Source organism: Ochotona princeps, chromosome 21, assembly GCF_030435755.1.
Source record: "Ochotona princeps isolate mOchPri1 chromosome 21, mOchPri1.hap1, whole genome shotgun sequence".
Lineage (NCBI taxonomy): Eukaryota > Metazoa > Chordata > Mammalia > Lagomorpha > Ochotonidae > Ochotona > Ochotona princeps.
In genome coordinates this window covers 18,740,645-18,763,299 of record NC_080852.1, presented here as the reverse complement: position 1 = coordinate 18,763,299, position 22,655 = coordinate 18,740,645, and the positions used below count along the sequence as shown (strand labels likewise).

General features: G+C 41.2%; 1 protein-coding gene across 2 annotated transcripts in view; it reads right to left on the bottom strand.

Annotated features, from left to right (window-relative positions):
* Positions 1-22,655, bottom strand: part of FHIT (fragile histidine triad diadenosine triphosphatase) — a 784,365-nt gene that overhangs the window by 280,656 nt on the left and 481,054 nt on the right. Inside the window, exon 1 of one of the 2 annotated variants that reach the window (XM_058678424.1) lies at positions 22,177-22,247. The exons of the other annotated variant lie outside the window; for it this stretch is intronic. Within the exon in view, the coding sequence (XP_058534407.1) occupies positions 22,177-22,183 (7 nt within the window). The 5' untranslated portion in view covers positions 22,184-22,247. Of the gene's footprint in view, positions 1-22,176; positions 22,248-22,655 lie in introns of those variants that run through there. 2 annotated transcript variants of the gene reach the window in all.

Below are 22,655 nucleotides of genomic sequence, written 5' to 3'. Positions count from 1 at the left end.
GAAAAGTCGTTTTAAAAGGCAGAATGTGTATTTCACCTTGGTTCACAGTCCAAGATCAGGTGTCCTCACTGCCTGGTGTTTGATGAAGATGGAGACTGGCAAGGATAGAATGTATGAATCACTTGCTCTGTAAACCAGGCAGAAAACAGGCAGCAGGAGAAGATGATACAAACAATCCTCTCTTAAGAACTACTTTCTGGACCTGGTGTGATTGCCTCGTGGCTCAAGTCCTCGCCTTACACACACCGGGATCCTAAATGGGCGCCGGTTCATGTCCCAGCAGCCCCACTTCCCATCCAGCTCCCTGTGTGTGGCCTGGGAAAGCAGTTGAGGATGGTCCAAGGCTTTGAGACCCTGAAACCACGTGGGAGACCTGGAGGAGGCTCCAGGGTCCTGACATCAGATGGGCTCAGCTCCGACCATTGCAGCTACTTGGGGAGCAAATCAGTGGACAGATGACCTTTCTCTCTATCTCTCCTTCTCTCTTTTTATCTGACTTTCAAATAAAGATAAATAAATCTTAAAAAAAAAAAAAAGAACTACTTTCTGACGGCAAGCCTTCAATAATCCAAAAACCTCCCAGACACTTTCTCGGGACCAATCATCTACCCTTCATTCATCAACCAAATCCTGGAGAGCCCTGAAAACCAGAAGCTAGTTCATCACTAATATTTATAGTATAAAGTCTTATTAAATATGCTACTTGCAATTGTCTCATCCTCCAACTTTGTTGTTATAAAAGGAGTATATTAGTAACAGCGAAAGCTTGAAGATAACCCTAACAAGTGTTTGCATGGTGGATTCAGTATTCTTGAAATGCAAACATGATGGTGGGAAAAAAGTGTCTTCATCTAATGGAAGTTCATGGAATAAAATACACTGCACTGAATACATCAGCGGTACCATTTCTGGGAAATAGTAACTCTGACAAAGAACTTAACCTTGCAGAATCATATACCCTCACGTGTGCGATGACGGAGATTACAGCAATTCACAGATCCACACAGAAGTTACTGCTCCATCGTTCCTTAATCCATCCAGTAAATATTTATAGTGAACTTAATATACACCAGGACAGGTGTGGTATGAAAACAGAGTGCTGAGTAAAATAAAAACACTAAGATGACACAGGGAAATTTGGCTGCCAGGGCTAAGGACTGAAACACTGGAGGCAGCTTTTAACTGTTCATTTCTTCCTTTCTGAGCCTCCCATTCTTCCTAACACCATTCAATTACACAAAGAGCAGGAGTCAAACAAGGCTGATACAAATAGACCTCCCCTGCTCTCCCCACTGCTCCCTGAGTCAATCACCTCCTCTGCAGTCTCCATTCTGCCTCTCTCCTGATTCAAAACCTGCGAAATCGATAGACATGTCAGGTAAAGAGAAGGTGCCCATGTCCTAAAGGTTGAAGATCGGAGGAGAATCAATAAAAGGGAAGAAACACCAGATCAAACAAGAACCTGAGGGAGAGGTGAGGCTCTTGGGGGAGGTGAATGGCTTCTGTTTTCCTGAAATATCCAAGGGAAAATTGTGTCCTTTAATTAACACTGAGCCACCATCTGTACTTCTTAAATGTAACTCTGATTGGTGAGTTTATCCCAAGAGTTTTCAAATGTGTTAGGACGCCACAATCTCAAGGCCAAAGCTCTCCTAGCAGAGAGACTGGGGGTGTGTGTGTGGGGAAGGGAGGCTTACAATGAAGACATATTGCAAGGATCAGACATGCATCCAAAATATGTCTTTGATTTTTCCAAACAGAGAAACTGGTATACTTAAAATGAAGTCACAGGGAATGGGTGTCTGGTGGTTAAGACGTGTGTGTTGTACCTTGAAATGCCTTCTGTCTGGATTCCAGCTCTGACTCCTGGATTCCAGCTTTCTGACAAACATAGAACCTAGGAAATAGCGGTTCAAAGAATTGAGTTCTTGCCACTTACATGAGAGACCTGGCTTCTGCCTTCACACCCAGCCCTGTCCCGGCTAGCCAGCATTTAGGGGGTGAGTAACTGAATGTGTATACCTCAGCTTTTCCTGTAGATAGCTAAAAATACAATAAAAATAAAGATGGTCATAAAACAAGAAACCCCTGTAAACAAACTGCTACATGAGCATCTCCAAACCTTCATCCACTCCATTAGTAGCCCATATTCTGGAGCCTGGCGCAGCAGCCTAGTGGCTAAAGCCCTCTCCTTGCATGCACCAGGATCCTATACAGGCACAAGTTCATGTCCCAGCTGCTCTACTTCACATCCAGCTCCCTACTTGTGGCCTGGGAAAACAGTAGAGGACAGCCCAAAAGTCTTGGCACTCTGCACACAAGAGGGAGACCTAGGAGAAGCTCCTGACTCCTAGCTTTAGGTTGGTTCAGCTCTAGCCGCTGTGGCCACTTGGGGAGTGAAGCTGTGGATAAAACATCTTCCTCTGTTTCTCCTTCTCTCTATAAATCTGACTTTCCAACAAAAATAAATTTAAAAATCATTAAAAAGAAAAAGTAACTCATGTTGCAACCCTTGACACAAGCCCACAGAAGATGACTGCAAATCCAGCTGCTCTTTGGAATCTCATGCCCAGCAGGTGCCTTTGGTATTGTGTGCAGAGGCCTGTTGCTGCATTGATGGTGAGCTCTGAGGAGGAGAACTCGGAAGTCTTTCGATCCTCCTTTTGCCTCTCATGTTTTCCCTTTGGGCTAATGATTCCTTTCAGACATGATAATTTACACCTCAGGAAAATGTCAAAGTATACTAATGGTCCAAATAGTAATTACCAGCATGATGATGGAAGCAAACCTCTCAGAGAAGCTTTAAGTTCATTAACCACAGACCTATTTACCTTTAGGCCAGTGAAGCAAGCAGAGAGCACTGGATGAGAACTCACCTGCAACTCACGATCTTTATTAAATGTCATCGCAAGTAATCTACGAGACTTCAGTTTTGTCAACCCAGCAAAGCCCACAACAGGACAGAAGATATAGTTATATTTTCATTCATACTTATTTCCCCAACTCTGTGGTGGTTTTTTTTTCACAAGCACCTGAAATGACTTTTTTAATCTTCCACAACACCTTTGTTTTTAGCAACAACACTTGAAGCAGGACCAATTAGGAAATATGATCTATGAATTCTTAACTAGAAGTCTACTCATGGGCTGGTAGGCTCTTGGTCTAGTGGTTCAGTTGCAAGTGGAATGAGCCCATTCCATACTGAAGTGCCTAGTTTGAGTTTGGGCTCCATAAGATTCCAGGTGCCTGTTAATATGCAACCTGGGAACCAGCAAGCGATGTTCAAATGCTTGTGTCCTTGTCGGTTACATAGGAGAGCTGGATGTCAGTGTCCAGCTTCTGGTGTTGACATGGCCTTTTCTTGGTCCTTGTAGGTGTTTGGAGAGTGAGCCAGGAGATGGACATTTTCTCTTCTTCCCTCCATCCCTAACATTTCTTGACATCAGTGATTAATTTAAAAATCCATTCAAAATTCCTTTTCTTGGTACATTTCCTTCCTTTATAATCATTATTCCACTTTCAGAAAAAAAATGTTTCCTTTAAGCTTCTGCAAAAACTCACCTATTAAAAATGTAAATGATTAAAAAGCCTCCTTGTTTCCGTACCTGTACCATCAAGCCTGCCTTCATACCCCGAATCCTGTTAAAGGAAGATCCATTTTGGCAAAGTAACTTAGATGTTTCCAAAGATGAGAACAAGCACAATTTTGGCAGATGGCTGGGAGATATTCCTTCCAGGGTTACTCTGAACTCGTTCCATTCAATCAATCCCCCAAGAGAAGCATTACAAATTTATCAGAAGCAGCTCGCTGTCTTCCTCGGTTGCTGAATGTTGAAAAAGCATGCTACAAGCAAAACTACACTGAGCTAACATTTTGAATGGAAAATAAAACTTCAAGTATCTTTATATGTTTTCTTTCCTCAATAGCCCTCCTCTTGATTTATCCTTTGCAGAATTGGATTAGTGTGCTAGGAGAGCCATAACAAAGTGTCACAGAGGGGTGTCATAAACAACATTTATTCTTCCATAGTTCTGGAGTACAAACATTCAAGTTCAATATTCTGAAGCCTGTGCTGCGAGCGTATTCTTCCACATTTCTCGATGGCTTATAAATGGCCCCACTCTCACTGCGCCTCTTCACATAATGTCCCGTTTGTCTCTGCATCATTGTTTTTTCTATAAGGACACAAGTCATGTTGGATCAGAACCCAGACGAACAACTTCATTTTGACTTGATCACCCCTTTAACAATGCTATCTCCAAAACAGAGTCACATTTTCCAAGGCACTAGGCATTAAGACTATGACATATCATTTTTTAAAGGAGCATAATTCAACATAAAACTACAGCTGACAAAATTTAACTTTGAAAACATCATTTGTCAAAGAGGAAAGCTGCTTTTATCACATAATTCTCTTACTGTTGCCTTAAGCACCTACTACTTAGTGCCAAGCATTACATCCTGGGCCAAAGAGGATAAAGAACATGGAATGTCTATGCTCTTGAATTTATTTCCTCTTTATTACAACCCATCCATCCTGGAGAAGCGTGGGTTGGTCAGCCCAGGAATTTCCAAGTTGCAACAGCAACCATTTATTTCATTGCCAATTGGTACTCGGTATATCGGTTCCAACTTGGAACATTAAAAACAAGATTAACAATATCTTGATGCTACACAGACTTGGGCTAAAACAAGTCAGGAATAAGCAATGATATCATCAACTGAATCAACCAAGACATGTCCACTTTCCTGCGGCCATTCTCCCCTGGGACGTGAAATCCATGGCACTTACATTAATATACTTTTGAGTGAGCAGAAAATGAAGGCAAAGAACTCTTGTCATTAACTGGCTGACATTTCTAAGACTTTTAACTTTCTCCAACACTTTCTGGCACTATGGCAAGCACTTACACATAATTTATTTCTATTTTTCATGAGGTAAGACTAATAGTACTAATTCCATTTTACAGATGAGAAAACTAAGGATTAGTAAAACCTAAGATATTTCTAAAGCTGCCAGCTAGCACATAATCAAGGTGAGACATGAACTAAGTGTGCCTAGAAAACAAACACCATACTCTTACACACTCTTTTATGCCCCTTTAATGCCTCTTTTTTTCAAAGTCAGATACAGAGAGGAGGATTGAGAGAAAGGAAGATCTTCGTCTGATGATTCACTTCCCAAGTGGCCACAGCGGTTGGAGCTGCACTGATCTGAAACCAGGAGCCTGGATCCTCTTCCGGGTCTCCCTCATGGGTACAGGGTCCCAAAGCGTTGGGCCGTCCTCCACTGCTTTCTCAGGCCACAAGCAGGGAGCTGGATGGGAAGCAGGGCTGCAGGGATTAGAACCTGAGCCCATATGGGATTCTAGCATATGTAAGGCAAGGATTAGCTGCTAAGCTATCGCGTCGGGCCTACTTTTTCAACCTCAGAACTCTGGACACCTGTGCATTACTGCATATTTACATATTCTATGTATGTTGTACATATATGAATGAAATATTTATATTCCTTTGTCCCTCCAAAATCCATGACTAATACTCATTGTTTGCCCATAAACTTGGGACTAATAAGAAACTTGTGATTTCTTTTCATGTCTAAACTTGTGACATAACATTCAACATAAAAAGTCTGTGCCAACTGATTAGTATATGATGTGTTAAAGAGTAGAATGCCTTTGAAGTGGAACAATGCGCCGTCTACTTAATTACTTGGTTGATTTTACAGCTTCAAAATACTAACACAGAATAATTCAAATGACAGGCCAAAGTGGTGAAACAGTAAACGACACTAACATGCACTGAACCCTCAAGTTGTGAAGCAGAACTACGTATCAAAAATCTAACACTTTCAATTTTCCCTTAACTGTTGAAGTCAAAACCAGCTAAATTGATATTTTTTTCCTTTGACTTAACACTGGTTACATGTGCTGCTTTGCAAACTCAGACGACATTTTGCAGCGAAACTAAGGTTTAAAATCACAAAACTATGGGTTTCTTGAATACGGGGTGATTTGACAGTTCTTTAGTTGCAAGAGAATAATTACGTCTTGATAGATGAGTCATCTTTTATGAGCTAGACAAAAAGGGTTTAAGTCCTTCACTAATCATCATCCACAGGCATTACAGGAAATTTTGAGAAAACTGCTTCAAATTCCAGGGAGAAGAAAGAACTCTCGAAGCCTAGACAAACCCAGGAACCTCATTTGGAGCTTTTCCAGTGTGAATGCCAGCACTCAGCAACCTAAGCCTGTAAGCAAATGGTATTCCCTCCACCCTTGGGTATTGTCAGCAACCCTTGGTTGAGCTCATCAGCTGTGTAAGTGACGAAGATGGGTACAGATTAGAAAAAAGGAATAGAGACAACTTTATGATACAGGACTGCAGAAACTGACCTACCAATTAAAAACCAAGAGCACAGCGAATACATGAGCATGCTGGCACATGATCACAAAACAGTAAAATGATGAAAATGAGATTCAAATCCAGACTGTGTATCTTATTCACACTCTCACCTCATCCACTTTCCTCTTAACAATGAATTACGAAAACCAAAGGGCCTATCCTAGGTCCCCTTACCTCCTTTTCAGATTATTGAAATGTAAGCAGTAGAAGAAACCTGGTGAAGACACTGGAAAGATGTTTCTTGCCAAGCCCTGTGAACCTTATGAGCTCATGAGGGGACAAAGTCTAGAGTCACCAACTAGTACCTTATTTAAATTCGCCAACTATTATCTTATTTAAAGTCATCAATTATGATTCTCAAGGTAAGAAATCAATCAACTGCTATTACTTTGACCCAAGTTCTTTTCTACTTTTTCTTTATTCTCAGCACTGGCCATGGAAAAACGGAAACACACATACACACACACACACACACACACAACACACACCACAAAAATTAAGATGACCACAGGAAAAGGAAGAGGAAAGTAGAGGCAGTTTCAGTTTTGCAACAGGAAAACGTCTAAGTATCTGTTATAGAACAATACAAACAATTTTTGGTGTGCATTGAAAATGAGCACGTTAGGACATTTCAGTGAGTTTTGGGTTGTTGTTTTTACCATAAGTAGACATATACAAAAGCAGCAAGTCTTTGCATAGCAGTTACATACCCACATGCCACAATGCAGGACAAAGCAGGATTCCCAGTTCAAACACCTGACTCCAGTTTCCAGTTAATGCCGACTCTGGCAGACATCAGTGATGCCTCAAGCACTGAGGTCCCTGTCACTCCATGAGGGAACTGGACCGTGTCCCCGCTCCTGCTTCCTGCCCGGCCCAGCCCCAGGGCAGCCAGCAGATGGGCACTTGCTGCTCCTGCCAACAGTCCCTACCTCTCATTCCTTTCGTCCCTCTCCCTTCCTCTTCTTCTTTCTCCCCAACTCTCTCTCATATTTCAATAAAAAAATTTTTTGAAGAGAAATACCTCTCTTTCCTTCATTCCCTCCTTTTTCCATGCCTTTCTCCAGAAAAGACATGTACTTCCAAAATGGAAAACAGCAGAAGTATTTGAGGTATACATGAAAAACAGATCAAGGTGAACATGGGAATGAGGAAATGGGAGAAAAGGATGGTTTCTAAGTGCCTACTGAACAGTGAAATGGAAAACTGTCAAGGAGGAACATGTGTGGAAGACAGCAGGGCTGGAATGGGATGACAAAGAGCATCTAAACAGAGATTGCAGGCAGTAGCTGGCTCAGTTGCTCTACCACTGCAGGAGCAGGGGTGGGCGTGGAGACCCTGTACATTTCTAGGACCAACTCCAACTTTTGCCAATGTGCAAAGAGCCAAGCCTGAGGTCTTTTAAAAATGTTTTTCTTCCACTATTATTTCTCCCATCATTTTATGTCTAGCTATATAGATTTACCTTATCTTCCTGCCTGCTATTTCCTAAGTGCTGAACACTAAATGCGCATTGAGTGGTATGTATAAATTAAGAACAAGTGTCTAACATAAAAGAACCATTTAACCAAGATGTGTCTCCAGTTTAACACGTTTCATTTACTAAATGACACTGTCTTTTAAAAAGCTTTTACCATCCTCCTCACATCCCATGAGTCTTCTGCAAAAGCAAATGTTGAATTTAGGCAAACATGGGATATTCAATAAACAGGTGGATGTGTGACATAACAGCAACCAATGTAGCAAGTATGGACAAGCCAGCTGTCAACTGCAATAATCAGTGATGACGCATGCACAGACTATACTGCTTCTCCCCACCACACACCCAGAGTACCTCCCGCGTTTACCAGGTAGAATTTGACAGGCTCCAACAAGTCATCTTAGAGGTTTGCATAGCACCTGAGGAAAGTCTGTATGGATGTCTCTGGGCAACCCCATTATCTCTCCACTTTCATGGACACCAGGACTTGTTCACACATTTGGGATGTTGGGGAGAAAGACAAACAGAACTGGGTCTTGGCTCAAAAAAGACACTTAACTGGGAAATATCCAATATGTGTTAACATAACAGGTAGGGAAGGGCTCAAACGGCAAATCATCCAAGCAAGCCAATAACGTGTTTAGGAAGCAGAGGTTTCAACTATTAAAAATAAACCCTGAGTACAACCACTATGGAAATCAGTATGGCGAGTGCATAGAGAATTTCAAATAAACCTGTCATGTGACCCAGCTATCCCGTTCCTAGGAATATACCCAAAGGAAATAAAAACTGTTTATGAGAAGGGGATCTGTAATCTTAGATTTACAGCAGCACAATCTACAATAGCAAAGACATGGAAACAATGCAGATGCTTGTTCAAAGAGGAGCGGTTAAAGAAACTGGTATATCTACTCCACAGAATATTATTCAGCCATTAAAAAGAATGAAATTATACCATTTACAAATAGACAACTACAGGTCATTATTCTCAGTGAAATAAGTCAAAACCAAAAGGACAAATACCTTATGTTCTCTCTAATATAAGGAAGCCACTGTGCAAATTTTAAGTTCAATAACCCTTTCCATACTGTTTTTGCTGCATCCCATGTGTTTTGATGTTTTGTATTTCATTTTCATTTCATTTCTATTGTCAGATTCATCACTGGCTCATGGATCACACAGTAGCATCACTTTACCCAAAAGGCTTTTGTATTTTCTTTTGGGCTGTTGGTTGTTCAGCAGTGCACCTTTCTGACTCCATGGTGCTGTAATTTTGTTACTGTTGTTGACTTTCTTTCATGGTTTCTAAGTTATGTGAATGTATAGTGATGGCTTAGTAAAGACAACCATATCCAGATGTGAAGATACAATGCAACATGCACCCATACTTCCAAATCAAACACGGACTCCCCGTGAAACTGCTGGATATATCTAGACAATGGGATTCTGGACTGACATTGGCTGTGCCAGCAATGTCAGACCACACACAAGTAACAGACTGATGGAATTATAACTCCTTATGAAAGACTATATTATTGTAACAATAAGGGGGAAATCAGGATTTGGAATTTGGCAGGGGGTGGAATCCTAGACTTTACAGAATTGTACCATAAAATTCAAAACTAAAAATAAAAATTAGAAAAGGAGGTTGGGGAGAGAAATATAGTTAAAAATTTAAAATAAATAAAAAGTAAGCCTTGGGGTCTGCACTGTGGTACAGTAGGTTAAGCCTCCTGTCTGCAATAGTAGTATGCCATATGGATGCCAGTTCAAGTCCATTTACTATCCAGCTCCCTGCTAGCGTGACTGGGAAAGCAGCAGCAGATGGCCCAAATACTTGGGTTCCTGTGGCTCACATGGGAGATGGGGAAGAAGCTCCTGGCTCTGAATTTCAGCCTCAGTCAGCTCTGGCTATTGTAGCTTTTTGTGCAGCAGATGGAAGATCTCTGTTTATCTGTCTCTTCTCCCCTCTCTGTAACTCTCCCTTTCAAACAAATAAATAATTTAAAAAATAGGGTTAGTAGCCATTTTAAAATTTCCAAATGGTCTTCAGACTATTCAATACAATCCATTCTGTGCTTTCAGCTACAAGTCTCCTCTCCGTGGCGCATTGCCATGCAGGGCATAAGTGCTCTAAATGGAACTCTGTGACTTATCGGACTTAGTAAACAGCTTTCTCAGATCCAACCATCCCTTTTATGTACTACAAGATAACAAAAGGTTATGTGATTTTAGGAAATTGAGCATATAAACAGGGATATTTTCAGCATATCCACTGAATATTAAAGGCTCACTTTTATGTGCTGGAGCTGCAGGTGTGAAGGTACCTGACTTCAACACACAGAAGAGATTGCATTTGCAGAGTGACATTTTGCTAAGAATTCCTTGCATGGTAAAAGACAGGCATACATCTTAGTCTATTTTCTGTTGCCATAACAGAATAGCACAGACTGGGTAGTTCATAGAAACATTGATTTTTTTTTAACGATTTATTTATTTTTATTGGAAAGGCAAATCTGTAGAGAGGAGGGACAGAGAAAGATCCTCCATCTGCTAATTAACTTCACAAATGGACAGAACAGCTGGAGTGAGCCAATCCTAAGGCAGCAGCCACAAGTTTCTTCTGGGTCTCCCATGTAGCTACAGAGTTCCAGGGCTTTGGGGCCATTCTTGATTGCTTTCCCAGGCCACCAGCAAGAAGCTGGATGGAAAGTAGAGCAGCCAGAGCATGAACTGGTGTCCCTGTGGGATTCCAGCACTTGCACCTGAAGGACTAGCTGATGGAGTTATTGTACTAGGCCCAACACTGATTTTTTTATAGTTCAAGAGGCTGAGGGCAATCCCAGTGTCAAAGTGCTGATTCTGAGGGCTGATGTCATGGCTCAACAGGCTAATCTTCGGCTGTTGCAGCCATTTGGGGAGTGACCCAGTAGATGGAAGAACTTTCTGTCTATATATTTCCTCCTCTCTGCAAATCTGCCTTTGAAATAAAAACAAATAAATCTTAAAAAATAAATAAATAAAAGGAAGGGAGAGGGAGGGGGAAGGACAGGGAAGGGGAAAATGTACTGGGCCCAACACAGTAGCCTAGTGGCTAGTGCTGGGATCTTATATGGATACCGGTTCATGTCCCAGCTGTTCCACTTCCACTTCCAGCCTCCTGCTTTTGGCCTGGGAAAGCAGTCGAGGATGGTCCAAAGCCTTGGGACCCTGTACATGTGGGAGACACAGAAGAAACTCCTGGCTCCTAGCTTCAGATTGGCTCAGCTCCAGCTGTTCTATTTGTGAAGTTAACTAGCAGATGGAAGATCTTTCTCTCTGTCTTTCCTTCTCTTCGTAAAATGTGACTTTCCAATAAAAATGAATAAATCTTAAAAGAAAAAAGAAAGAAATAGAAGAGCAGAGAGCAGAAATGAGATGAGATTTGCTGACTACTGAAGTTTGCTGCTGGCGAGAAGCTCCACAGAGCATCCAGGCAACACAAATATCACACAGTGAAAAAGAACAGTCTTGTCCTGCCCCTGCTCTGTTCATTTCCTTCGAAAGCACCACTGGTTTAGGGTACCCCCACAGCCTCTCTGAAACTCTCAGATGACTCACCTATAAACATCATGGCAGAATACATGTTCCCATCCTCTTTAAACTTTAACAAAGAGATTTAATCTGGATCTGATTTTTGGTGGACACATTAAACCTGCAGCAGGAAGTCACCGTCCTATTCTACAATGTCCAGTCACCAGGGCCCAGGGGTTCTACCCTCCAACTTAGAAGGGCTCATTCTTCTCTTGGTTCATCTCAGAAGGGAAAACAAATCTCAGAAAGATTGAAATGTCTTCCATATTGCTATCAGGCTGGTTCTTCTGAGGCCATTTATCATATCCTCTGCCCCAGAACAAGTGACGGTATGTGCCTATAACTGATGATGTTACAGGCAACATTAGCCAAGCACGCTTTAATCACAGAGTTGTAAGTAGGCCATGTTAACTTTCCCCCCAAAAACAAAAGCCAAAAAAAAATATCAAATCATATTTGATTTTAAAATTCTAGCCACTGAGTCAAAGCAATGTCCTTACAGAGTGAATCACAGAAAATAATGGCAAGCCAGACAATAGACTAGAAAGTAATCTTTTTGTGTACAGTTCCTAAGACAACACCTGCCACGAACTGCTATGTCAGGTTACCCTGGTTCTTCGGGGACGTTTGCTGTGTGTGGGCAATGAAACCATGACAACTAGAATGAGGTGTTCAATCACAAATATGAAATAATAGCTAACATTTATATAGCAATTACTTCTATCCATTCATTTAATCCTGTCAATAACCCTATGAGATAAGCATACTTATTAATTCATCTTTCACAGACACAAAAGGTATCTAGGAATCCCACAACTAGCAACTTCAAACAAAACAAAATGGTCACTTATTTGAAAGAGCTACAAAGAGACAAAGATCTCCCATCTCTTGGTCAACTTCCTGAATGGCCACAACATTGAGGGCTTCAGCATGTTGAATCCAGGACCTTCTTCTTTGGGGTCTCCCACATGGATGGCAAGGGCCCATGCACTTGGGTCAGCTTCCACTACTTTTCCCAAGCCATTAGCAGAGGGCTTGGTTAGAAGTGGAGCAGCCTAGACACAAATTCATACCCATATAGGAATCAGGCCTATCTACCCACTGAGCCACATCGCCAACACCAGAGATAGTGATTTGCAGGCTGGATTGAAAACCAATTCTATTCGACTCTACAGCAGTCCCCTTTTGCTGTACTGCCTCTCAAACTGTATGCTATGTCACAGGGAAACCATGACAAAGGCCGCCTCAGTTCTCGTCTGACGTGGAACAGTGTTTACGTGGACAAGATAATGAGAATACCAGGATTTATTTAAAGCAGGAACCTCCAATTGCAGTAGCCAGGAGGGGGTTCCAAATGTCTTCTAAGCACAATCTGGGGGAAGAAGAGAATAGCAGGTGTCAATCAATCAGAGTGGGAACAAAACCAATCAGAAGGCCAGAAACATAAATTGTCTAACCTTCTCAAGATAAAACAAAAAATACTCAGAAGGACATGACACCATCCAAGTCTGGTAAAATCCTGGCCACACATTCAAACGTGGGGTACAGGAATTGCCCAGATGTTTCCTATTTGGTCAAGAGACCAGCAACGAGGGGAAGAAGAAACCCTTAGAGCTTTGCTGGTAATGGGCAGGGCAGGTTACTTCTTTCTATCCTCATGATAAGTTAGAGACTCTAGGTTCTGGTGCTGATGTAGCAAGCTAAGCCTCACAGGTTCAAATCCTAGCTGCACCATTTCTAATCCAGTTCCATGCTTATGACTTGGGAAAGCATCCTGGGGCTCTTGCACCCATGTGGAACAGGGAATAATCTCCTGGCTTTGGATCAGACCAGATCAGACCATCAAGGCCATTTTGGGACTGAACCTACAGATCGAAGATTCTCTCCCTCTCTGTCTCTCCTCTCTGTTTCTGCATCTTTCTAACTCTGCCTTTAAAAATAATAATAAATCTTAAAAAACAAAACACCCAGAAACTGAGCAGTGCAATTGTAAGGAGTAAGATGGACTAATAGGCAATTAGTGTCCCTGGTCCCTAGACCGATTAATTCACCTACCTCCTCACACTTACATTTTAAAACACAGACAGATGAGTGTGGCAGGGGGCAATAGCACAACACTATAGAGTGGATGGCTTAAACAGCAAAAACTGATTTTTTCAAATTTTCAGAGACAGAAATGCCAAGATCAACATGAGGCAGGTTTGGATTCTCTCTATGGCTCTCTGCTTGGCCTGAAGAGGCTCCTCCTGCTACCAGTGTACATTCTAGGTATTTCTTTATGAGGTCTCAACTTGTAAGCCCAGCAGTGAGGACAGAGGACAACCTTCCCAAAGGGCTTCATTGCAATTTATATGTCAAAGACACCCACAGTCTTCACTGCAGATAAGGAATTCAACAGGAACTTTGGGAATGTCATTTCACCCAGAAACAGGCATGTAAACGTTCTATAGGACACAACATTGGTGCACAATAGGACTTCCTCTGGCTTGTCAGTGTATATATAGGGCCTCTTTTGGGCTCCTTCCTTACTCAACAGGCTTCTTCTATTTAAGCCAGATACATGGGCAGAATGAAGTTTTGGATAAATGGCTTCAGATATTTCTTCTTATTCTTTTATTTTTGATCATCTTTACATAGTTGATTAGGGCACAAAGGGTCAAGGGTTATAGGTAAGTGGGTAAGACCATTGTTTCCAAATTTTTTTCTTTGTGTGTATCTGGGGTAAGGAGGGAGATAAAAGGGGAAGCCCCACCTGACCTCCCACCCCATCCCAGGGTCCCCAATATGGGACATGCTCCAAGGGCACTGCTCAAGTGGTTTTGATAGTTCAACAGTTCTGAATTGCTGCCTATCTCACCATTCTTCAACTACTCTGATTGTTGCTACTTTTTCTTTAACCATAAATACTTAGAATTGAGTTGGGTATACCTTGAGTTACAATACACCACAGGCCCAGAATCACTGATGTTTCTTAGCTTTTCCCTTTTGACCAGCCCCTCCAGATCCTGTTACCTCACCTTGTCACCACAGGGATAGGATCCCTAAACATTTTCATATATTACATATATTACTATATGAAAACCTATATTCATATCATTTCTCTCTAGGATACATTTTCCATGACCCTTTTAAGGAACACTTGCATATTGCTTAGGTAAAAAACAAATTATAGTGTGTGTGTGTGTGTGTGTGTGTGTGTGTGTGTGAATCTTATTAACTAGTGTTTTACTATATATCTATAATTTAAGAGTTGGCAAAGTGGCACAACAAGTACAACTGCCACCTGCAATACCAGAATCCGCTGAGTACTGGTTTAAGTCCTGGCTGTTCCACTTCCCTCGCAGTCCCCTGATGATGTGTCTGGAAAAGCCCAGGTGCTGCGGTGCTTACACTCATGTGGGAGAGAAGGAAGAAGCTCCTGACTTTGACCTGGCCCAGTCCTGGAGGCTGCAGTAATTTGGAGAATGCAACAGTAAATGCAAGATGCATCGCGCGCTCTCTTTCTCTCTCTCTCTCTGTGTGTGTGTGTGTAACTTAAATAGATTAGATTGGGGTGGAATCTATTTTGTTTTGTTTCCTGCCAATGGTCATTGGGATACTTGTAACTATCAACTTAAAATTTACTGAATTTTGAGTCCCGCCTTCCATTGTCAAGGCAGGACCAAGCCAAATGATTTCATGAACTTCATTGCCTCATGGGCTGATAAAAGGACTCACTGGGGAAGAGGAGTTGGTCACAGTGAGAGAGCACCAAAAAAAAAAAAAGAAAAAAATCTCTGGGTGATTTTCCTACCCCTCCAAGATACAGGTGCAGAGATTTACCAAAAATATACCCTATGTCCAGAATCGGTCAACTGCAGCATCCACTATGACCTGAGAATAACTTGTTCATTCACCAAAGCCTTACTCTTGCTTTACTCTCCAGTCTGGTGCCTCTATCAACACCAAACAACCGTTGAAGGGTGTGACTCCACTGGCTCAATTGCTCTCCTGGGACCAGTGGACCTCACCCTGGAGAGCAGCCAGTGAGGACTCGGCTTGTCAACAGTAACTCTCTTTTTTTCATACATGAACCCTATTCAATACTCTGACCTTAGACTGGACAGTCCCCACCTCTGCTTAGCCTTGCTCTTGTCTATGTATTTATTTATTTATTTATTTATTTTGCAGGATTATGTTTTTGAAAACTACCTGTACAACTATATGCAGCTCTGGACAGAGCAGGTTCAACAAAGAACCTGCTACCCAATGTGGCTACTGAGAATTTGAAATAGGCTAATGAAAATGAATTTCTAATTTTAATTTGCTTTTAATTAATTTAAACACTGACATTTTACTCACTTATTTTAAAACATTTTGATTATATGAATCTGTTTTGTCAGCTGCACATTTTGTAAAACTCAAATACAGATCAATTTTCAATGGAAATTTAGCATCTGATTTTGAATGTGCTGCAAGTGTAAAATGTTTTCAAGAGAGTACAAAGAAAATGCAAAACATGGCATTAATAACTTTCTGTTGATGACATATTCAAATGATAATACTTTCAATTAAGAAAAGTATATTGAAATCAACATCAAATTCTTTTTTTGGTTTTAAAAAAGTAAAATGGGTTTTCCTTTTTTGATAATGGCTACCAAAAAATTACATATTTGCTCATATTACACCTGTATTTTATAACATTGCCTTAGATTTTAATTAGTTCTTATAATTATAAGCATTCTATAATAAGCACAAATCATAATTTTATTTCTTCATTCTCTTAACAAGCAGTTTGGTACATCAAATTTTTTGTTGCAAACAGCCCTCAAAAAATTCTTTTCTTAAATGTATCCTAACATTTACTATAATCAGATTTTTTTGACCCAACATGGAGATTACAGAGTCATGTTTCTCATTTAATACCCCTGTCTCTGAATTCCAAGGGGCATCTCTTTCAAATATTCATCAGCTATTCAAAGACCCATTTCTGTAAAATGCCCACTAATATATCTTCCCCTTAAAACTTTATATCATCACTCTGTTTACCAGTCAGAAATAATACAAAAACTCCGTCAAACAAACTGTAAGGTAGCACATATTTCTAACATTTTCTTTGTTCTGTGTTGGTTTTTTCACAGTTTTCTTAACTTAAAACACTTTATTTATTTATTTATTTATTTATTTATTTATTTATTTATGCTATCATTAACATTTTGGGGACTGGCACGGTGACATCATATGCAAATCCTTCACCCTGTGGCACCCGCATCCCATATGGATGCCGGTGTGAGATCAGTTTTTACTTCTTACCAATTTCTCTGCTTAGGGCTGGGGAAAGCAGCATAAGATAACCCAGGTCCCTGGTCCTTTGCACCCACGTGGGAGACCTGGAATAATTTCCTGGCTTTCAGTTTCATATCAGCTCAGCCCTGGTCATTGCAGCCATTTGCAAAGTGAACCAGTGGATGAAGAGCTTCTTTCTATCTCTGCTTTTCTCTACATAAAATCTATCTTTCAAAATAAAAATAAAAAATCTTTATATTTTTCCCAATATTAAGAAATTCTGCATCATGAAGAAACTGGAAAATAAAAACATTATTTCTAGTAACAGTTTACAACTTAATGCTTCATATTTGGATGATCAGCTCATTATGAATTCCTACAGCACTGAGAAAAGATGCTTGCCAAGGCTTCTTGATCATCAGGGCAGCTGTACGGCACATTAGAGAGGATGCCCCTGGCAGTGACTGCATCCCACCTGAAAGCATCTGACTCTGAGACCTGGCTCTGCTTTCAATGTCAGTTTCCTGATGACGCACATCACAAGAGGCAACAGGTGATGGCTGCAGTCACTGGGCTCCTCACCCATGTGGGAAGGCTGCACTGAGCTTCCCGGCTCTCAACTTCCAACTGGCAAAACCCCGGCCATTCTAGGCATCCGGGAGCCAACAAATAGATGGGTATTGTCATGCTATTTGTCTCTGGAGGAACCTCCCTATGAGCCTTGGTGTCAAGTGCAGAAAATTACACCTCCAGTGAGCCTCTCCTTGCCATGTCCCTCCTATGTCAGCATACACAAAAATGCCTACCAAACACTGTCTACCCATACAGACTATATACAGAACACCATTCAATTGCTGAAGCCAGAAATGCTAAGTGACAAATGCACTTGGATAGGCTCCCCTCTTCCTTAGGATTCTCAGGCTTATTCCTGAGGCTTCAGGCCAATTTCTCTGTCACAAAATTATGCTGCGTAAAACTTACTTGCTTTATCAGTTACAACAAAAAAAACCATGATATTGCAAATTGGGAGAAGGAGACAGACAGGAAAGCAACATTTTCTGAACATTTGGCTCATGGCAAAAACCTCAAGGCTTTCAGAAAAGCTCCTTGAATTCAGTCTTGGCAACCAGTATGTTGAAGGGTAAGGTTATCGTCTGTCTGTTGAGAAGGACGCTTTGACCGAAAGACAGGAAGAGGCTTGCCAAACATCATCCAGCTATGGTAGAGAGAAGTAGGAAGCCTAACTCAATGTGGTTCCAAAGCTTGTACTCACTGCCTGCCCCACAGTCTCTCTGGCAGCTTTGAAGATACTGAACAGGTGGTTTCCGAGGACTCAGCAAAGTTTCCAATCTGCTGGCCAAGAAGGACACATCAGACAACATCCAGACACATGCAGAGAATGGCAGCTCTAAGACATGGAAAGGACAATATCCTTGCTCAGCCCAATCATATTCAAATCCACCACAAAGACAGTGGACACTTGGTAGAAGGATTAATGCCTTCTGGGACACCCGCATCCTATATGGGTGTGCTAGGGTTCAAGTCCTGACTCCAACTAGAATTTTATCTTCTAGCTAATATGCATTCTGGGTAGCAGGAAAGGAGGGCTCAGGTATTGAGTCCTTGCTGCCCATGAGGGAGACCCAAGCCAGCCCTGACTGTTGAGGAGCCTCTGGGGATGAATTACTAGAAGGAAGATCTCTGTTTCTTTGACTCACTCTTTACATCTGTCTCTTCAACAAATGAAAATCAATGAATTTTAAAAAGGTCTTAAATAGGAGCTCATGGCTAGCCCCCACTACACTCTCCATGAAGGTATCTGAGAAACAGTTGTCCAAGTACCAACAATGACGGAGAATTTCTACATGCTGTACACCATGAGGTTGGAAAGAAGAGGTGGGTCAGTGACCCACATTTCTACTTTATCGCTGTAGGTGCTAATGAGCTTCAGTTTTTCCAAGATGCCAGGAATGGATTCTGCAGAGGACTTCTTCCAGAAACTTTGGAGACATTAGTAAACTCCATTGGCCTCTGGTTCTAGCACGTAAGATTTATTGGGAACTAAAAGGTTTTCTGGCCAAAAGTGTCACTTAATGTACAGGGGACAAGAGAAAAATAAGAGGGTTTGTGTTTTCCGCCCCCCTTTGTTTTGCTATTGTCACCACCGTTTCCCAGCTCTGTCAGAAGTTTAGACATACCCAAACGACCAACAGGCGCTTGTGACACACAGGCTTATGAGCCACATGCATCAGCAGGTGGTCGTGTGTTTCACTCTGTTGTTCTTCCAGCCATCCCCCTCACTCACTGCCGAAATGATGCCACTGTCAGTCTCTGCATCGTGCAGATCTTACACCTGATACCAGGAAAGCGGGAGCAGCCGTCAAAGGGTCTTTGCTGGTTCAGCAGGGAGACAGAAATTGCTTTTTCTCAAAATGAAGAACCTTTTTTAAGGGTACCCATACAGTTTGAAAGCAGGGCAGATACTTGTATCTCGGAGAAGGTGTTTTCAGCATGGCAAAAGCACTATCCAGATCCACCAAGTCAGTCATTCCTCAGTATATAGAAGACGTAGAAACGGTTGGAAAGGTCCCAGAGGCCACATGCTCTGGCCTGAGGATCCTGTCAACCCTGAATGGGGGGGTTCTCCAGTCTGAATCCTAGTCATACAAGAATCATTGAGGAAGGCCAGGGGCATGGCACATCAAGCTAAGCTGCCACCTACAAGACCAATATCTCTTATCAGAACCTAAGTCCCAGTTGTTCTGGAACTAACATGCCTGTGCACAGAGGAAGGTCTGATATCTGGACCCTGCCACCCCCATGGGAAATCCAGGTCCAGGCTCCTAGTTTTGGATCACTGTGACCATTTGGTGACTGAAGTAATAGATGGAAGAGAACACTTTCTCTCTCTAATAATGCCTTTCAAACAAATAGGATAAATCTTTTTTTAAAATGAAACACCCAAGACAGAGACCATCGCCACTGCGTATGATGTTCTTCAGGTTTTGTCATGGATGGAAGTTTCTGGAGGTAGGAAAACCAAAAGGCAAGGAAGAAATGAAATTTGCCTTCCCTACTATGTGCCACCATAAGCACCTGCAGCGACTATTCCATATAAAGTGTTCAACAAATTGTTAAGATGTGTTGCTATGCTTGCACAACAGATATCAAAGAAAAGATAGAAAGGAGTTGAATAAAAATCCCTATGTTCGCACTACTAGGAAGTGAGACACTTTTGAGCTCTGGAATATGAATTCGGCCCGCTCTATTAAAAGCCTCTCATGTGACCGAGCAATGCCTTTACACTCTCCACAGCCCAGTATGAAGCAACTCCCTGGTTAAAGAAAATGTGACACATTCATACATGCTAATGCAATTCAGCCTTAGAAAGCATTGGAATTCCGATCCATGTTATCATATGGATACAACTGACAAAACCTCACAGGAAGTGGACAGGGAGTGATGAGTCCACCTTAGGAAGTACCTAGAATAGGCCTAATCACAGAAATACTGAAGTACAAATAGGTTTACTGTGGGCTGGAGAAGGAAGGGAAATGGAGCATTTCTGTGTAATGGGTACAGAGTTTCTGTTTGAGATGATAGAAAGTTCTGCAAATGGAAAATGATGTTGCACATTCTGAGGGTAGGCAGTACCAACCAATGAAATACTGAAAATGATTAAAATGACAAACTTTATGTCATCAATATTTTACCATCATAGAACTTTCCTGTTTCTCCTTTCACAGATGCTCCATCTACTTGGATTTCAGAGTTCTTTCCTGAACTTCTTACATACAGACATATATTTTAAAAAATCATCTACCTCATCCATCTTTATCCATTTTAGTGGCTGCTAAGAACAATGCATTCAGAAGAATTCTGAGAAAGTTTCCAAGTTCAAGAGGGAAGGGAAGACAGAGAAATGCTGGACAAAATGTCTCAAGATGTGTTTGAACTACTAAGTGGCAAGTGCTTAGAGATCGTGGTAGAAAGACACCACAAGGTACAAATATAAGCTGACCTACTAAAGGCAAAGATAGCAAGAGAACAAGAAATTCAGGCAGCTGGAAAGAACATCAGAACATTCTGTGATCCTGCGGCTCAGCAGTGAGAGCTGCCTATAGCTTCTTCCCAGTTCTTACTGGTTTACTTTTTTAATTTCAAGACTCCATGTGGTATGGTATAGCCACAAAATTCCTTCCCTTCATTCAATTTAACTATTTACACTTTAAGTCTACAATACTACTTACAGGCTTCACAGAGCAATTTTAATTCATAGACGTAATATTGATTTCATAATTTTTTGCTTTGATAGACAAGCATGGGCAAAATACGTATTCATTCAATGTCTAACAATGGCAGAAATAACACAATAGAAAGGGATGGTACTGACTTTAGGGAGCCTCAATAACACCTCGACCCCTAAACAAAAGTGAAGAGAATAATGGAAACTACAAATAGTACTAAAAAAATAAAAGATTCGTGGAAATCCAAGTTTCTGTTACGTGAAATATGCTTCTTTGCAAAGAAAGAAATTCTTCAATTCAAAAGTCAACTTTCTAGCTATCTAAAACTCAAATTAAAATGAATTTAGATCACAAAGTCAATATTTGTGGACTAAGGAAGGATCACTAAATCCTGTGTTATTGACTGCTTGGAGAAAACTCTCTTTTAAATTTGTGCCACATAATACGGTTTTCTATTTCTAAGAGCTTTCCTCAAATCCTGAGAACATGTGGTTTATATAATGATTAATTCTTTGCATTAACTATTTTATGTTCCAGAAATATTGAAATGTATATCAACTATTCCTGCCTTTTCATAGTTTCTCATGAAAGTATACTACCTGTATGAAAACTGTAGCACATTTATGAACAAGGTAATTTAGTAATAGAAAAGTGAGTTTCTGAACTATAATGACACAATGAAGACTTGGCCATTTTCAGATTTTAAAAAAATGTAGTACAATCTTTTGTCCTGCATGTATACCAATATAAAAAAAACTGGGGGGGGGGGAATTTCTGGTTAAATTTTTACTGGGGAGAGCTTTTATATTTCATCAAAAAGAAGAATCTTACTTGGATTTCCTCTGATTCACTCTTTCCAAAAAAAAAAAAAACCACTGTAACCGCCTGGTTAACATTGTCAGGTGCAGAAACACATCTCCCTTTTCACACTGTAAATGAGACGGGGGTGCGGGGGGGGAAGGACCTGGATGCAGGAGCATGCCTATCTGACAGGACAGCCCCCGTCTCTTAGGGCCTTTCAGAGCAGCAGAAACCAACGGAAAAGCTTTCAGATGCCATACATGTAAGGTCCAAGTATAGGCTGTCATGCCCCATTCAGACCCACAATCCCATTGAAACTTACCGCTTTCAAGAGTGACAATAACTGGAAGGGGAAAGAGGGCCAGGGTTGGACACTTTCTAACAAGAGCCCAGTGGAATCCTACCTTTCATCTAAGAAACTTCAATGGTTTAAGAGTAGTTTCCTAGATGCCACAAGTGAAAGGACCTACGTAAGATCACAGGGAGGCTCTGCAGTGGAGTGGAGAGAGAGTGCTCGGTCCTGCCCTCCCACCTTAAGTCCACATCATGCAGCCCTCGTTTTTTTTTTTTTTTTTTTTTTTTAAACAACTCTAGAAGCTCCACAGTTTCCTCTTGGGCTGAATCTCACTGCTGAAGAACTCGTTTGCATAGATGTGTTATCTATTTGCCCAAGCTGGTTTCCCTTTATCAAAGTCTCTCCCTAAAGAACTAGAAAGTTTTCACATTCCAAAATAAAATGCAAATTGAGAGCATTTTGTAATTTTGCATTTTCATTCCCTGTTTTGTCAGTGAGTAATTATAGCAAATAAAATATTGCAGCTGAATGTAAATTGTTATACAACCAGCTCACACCGGGAGATTTTTCTTCCGCAAGTTTTACATC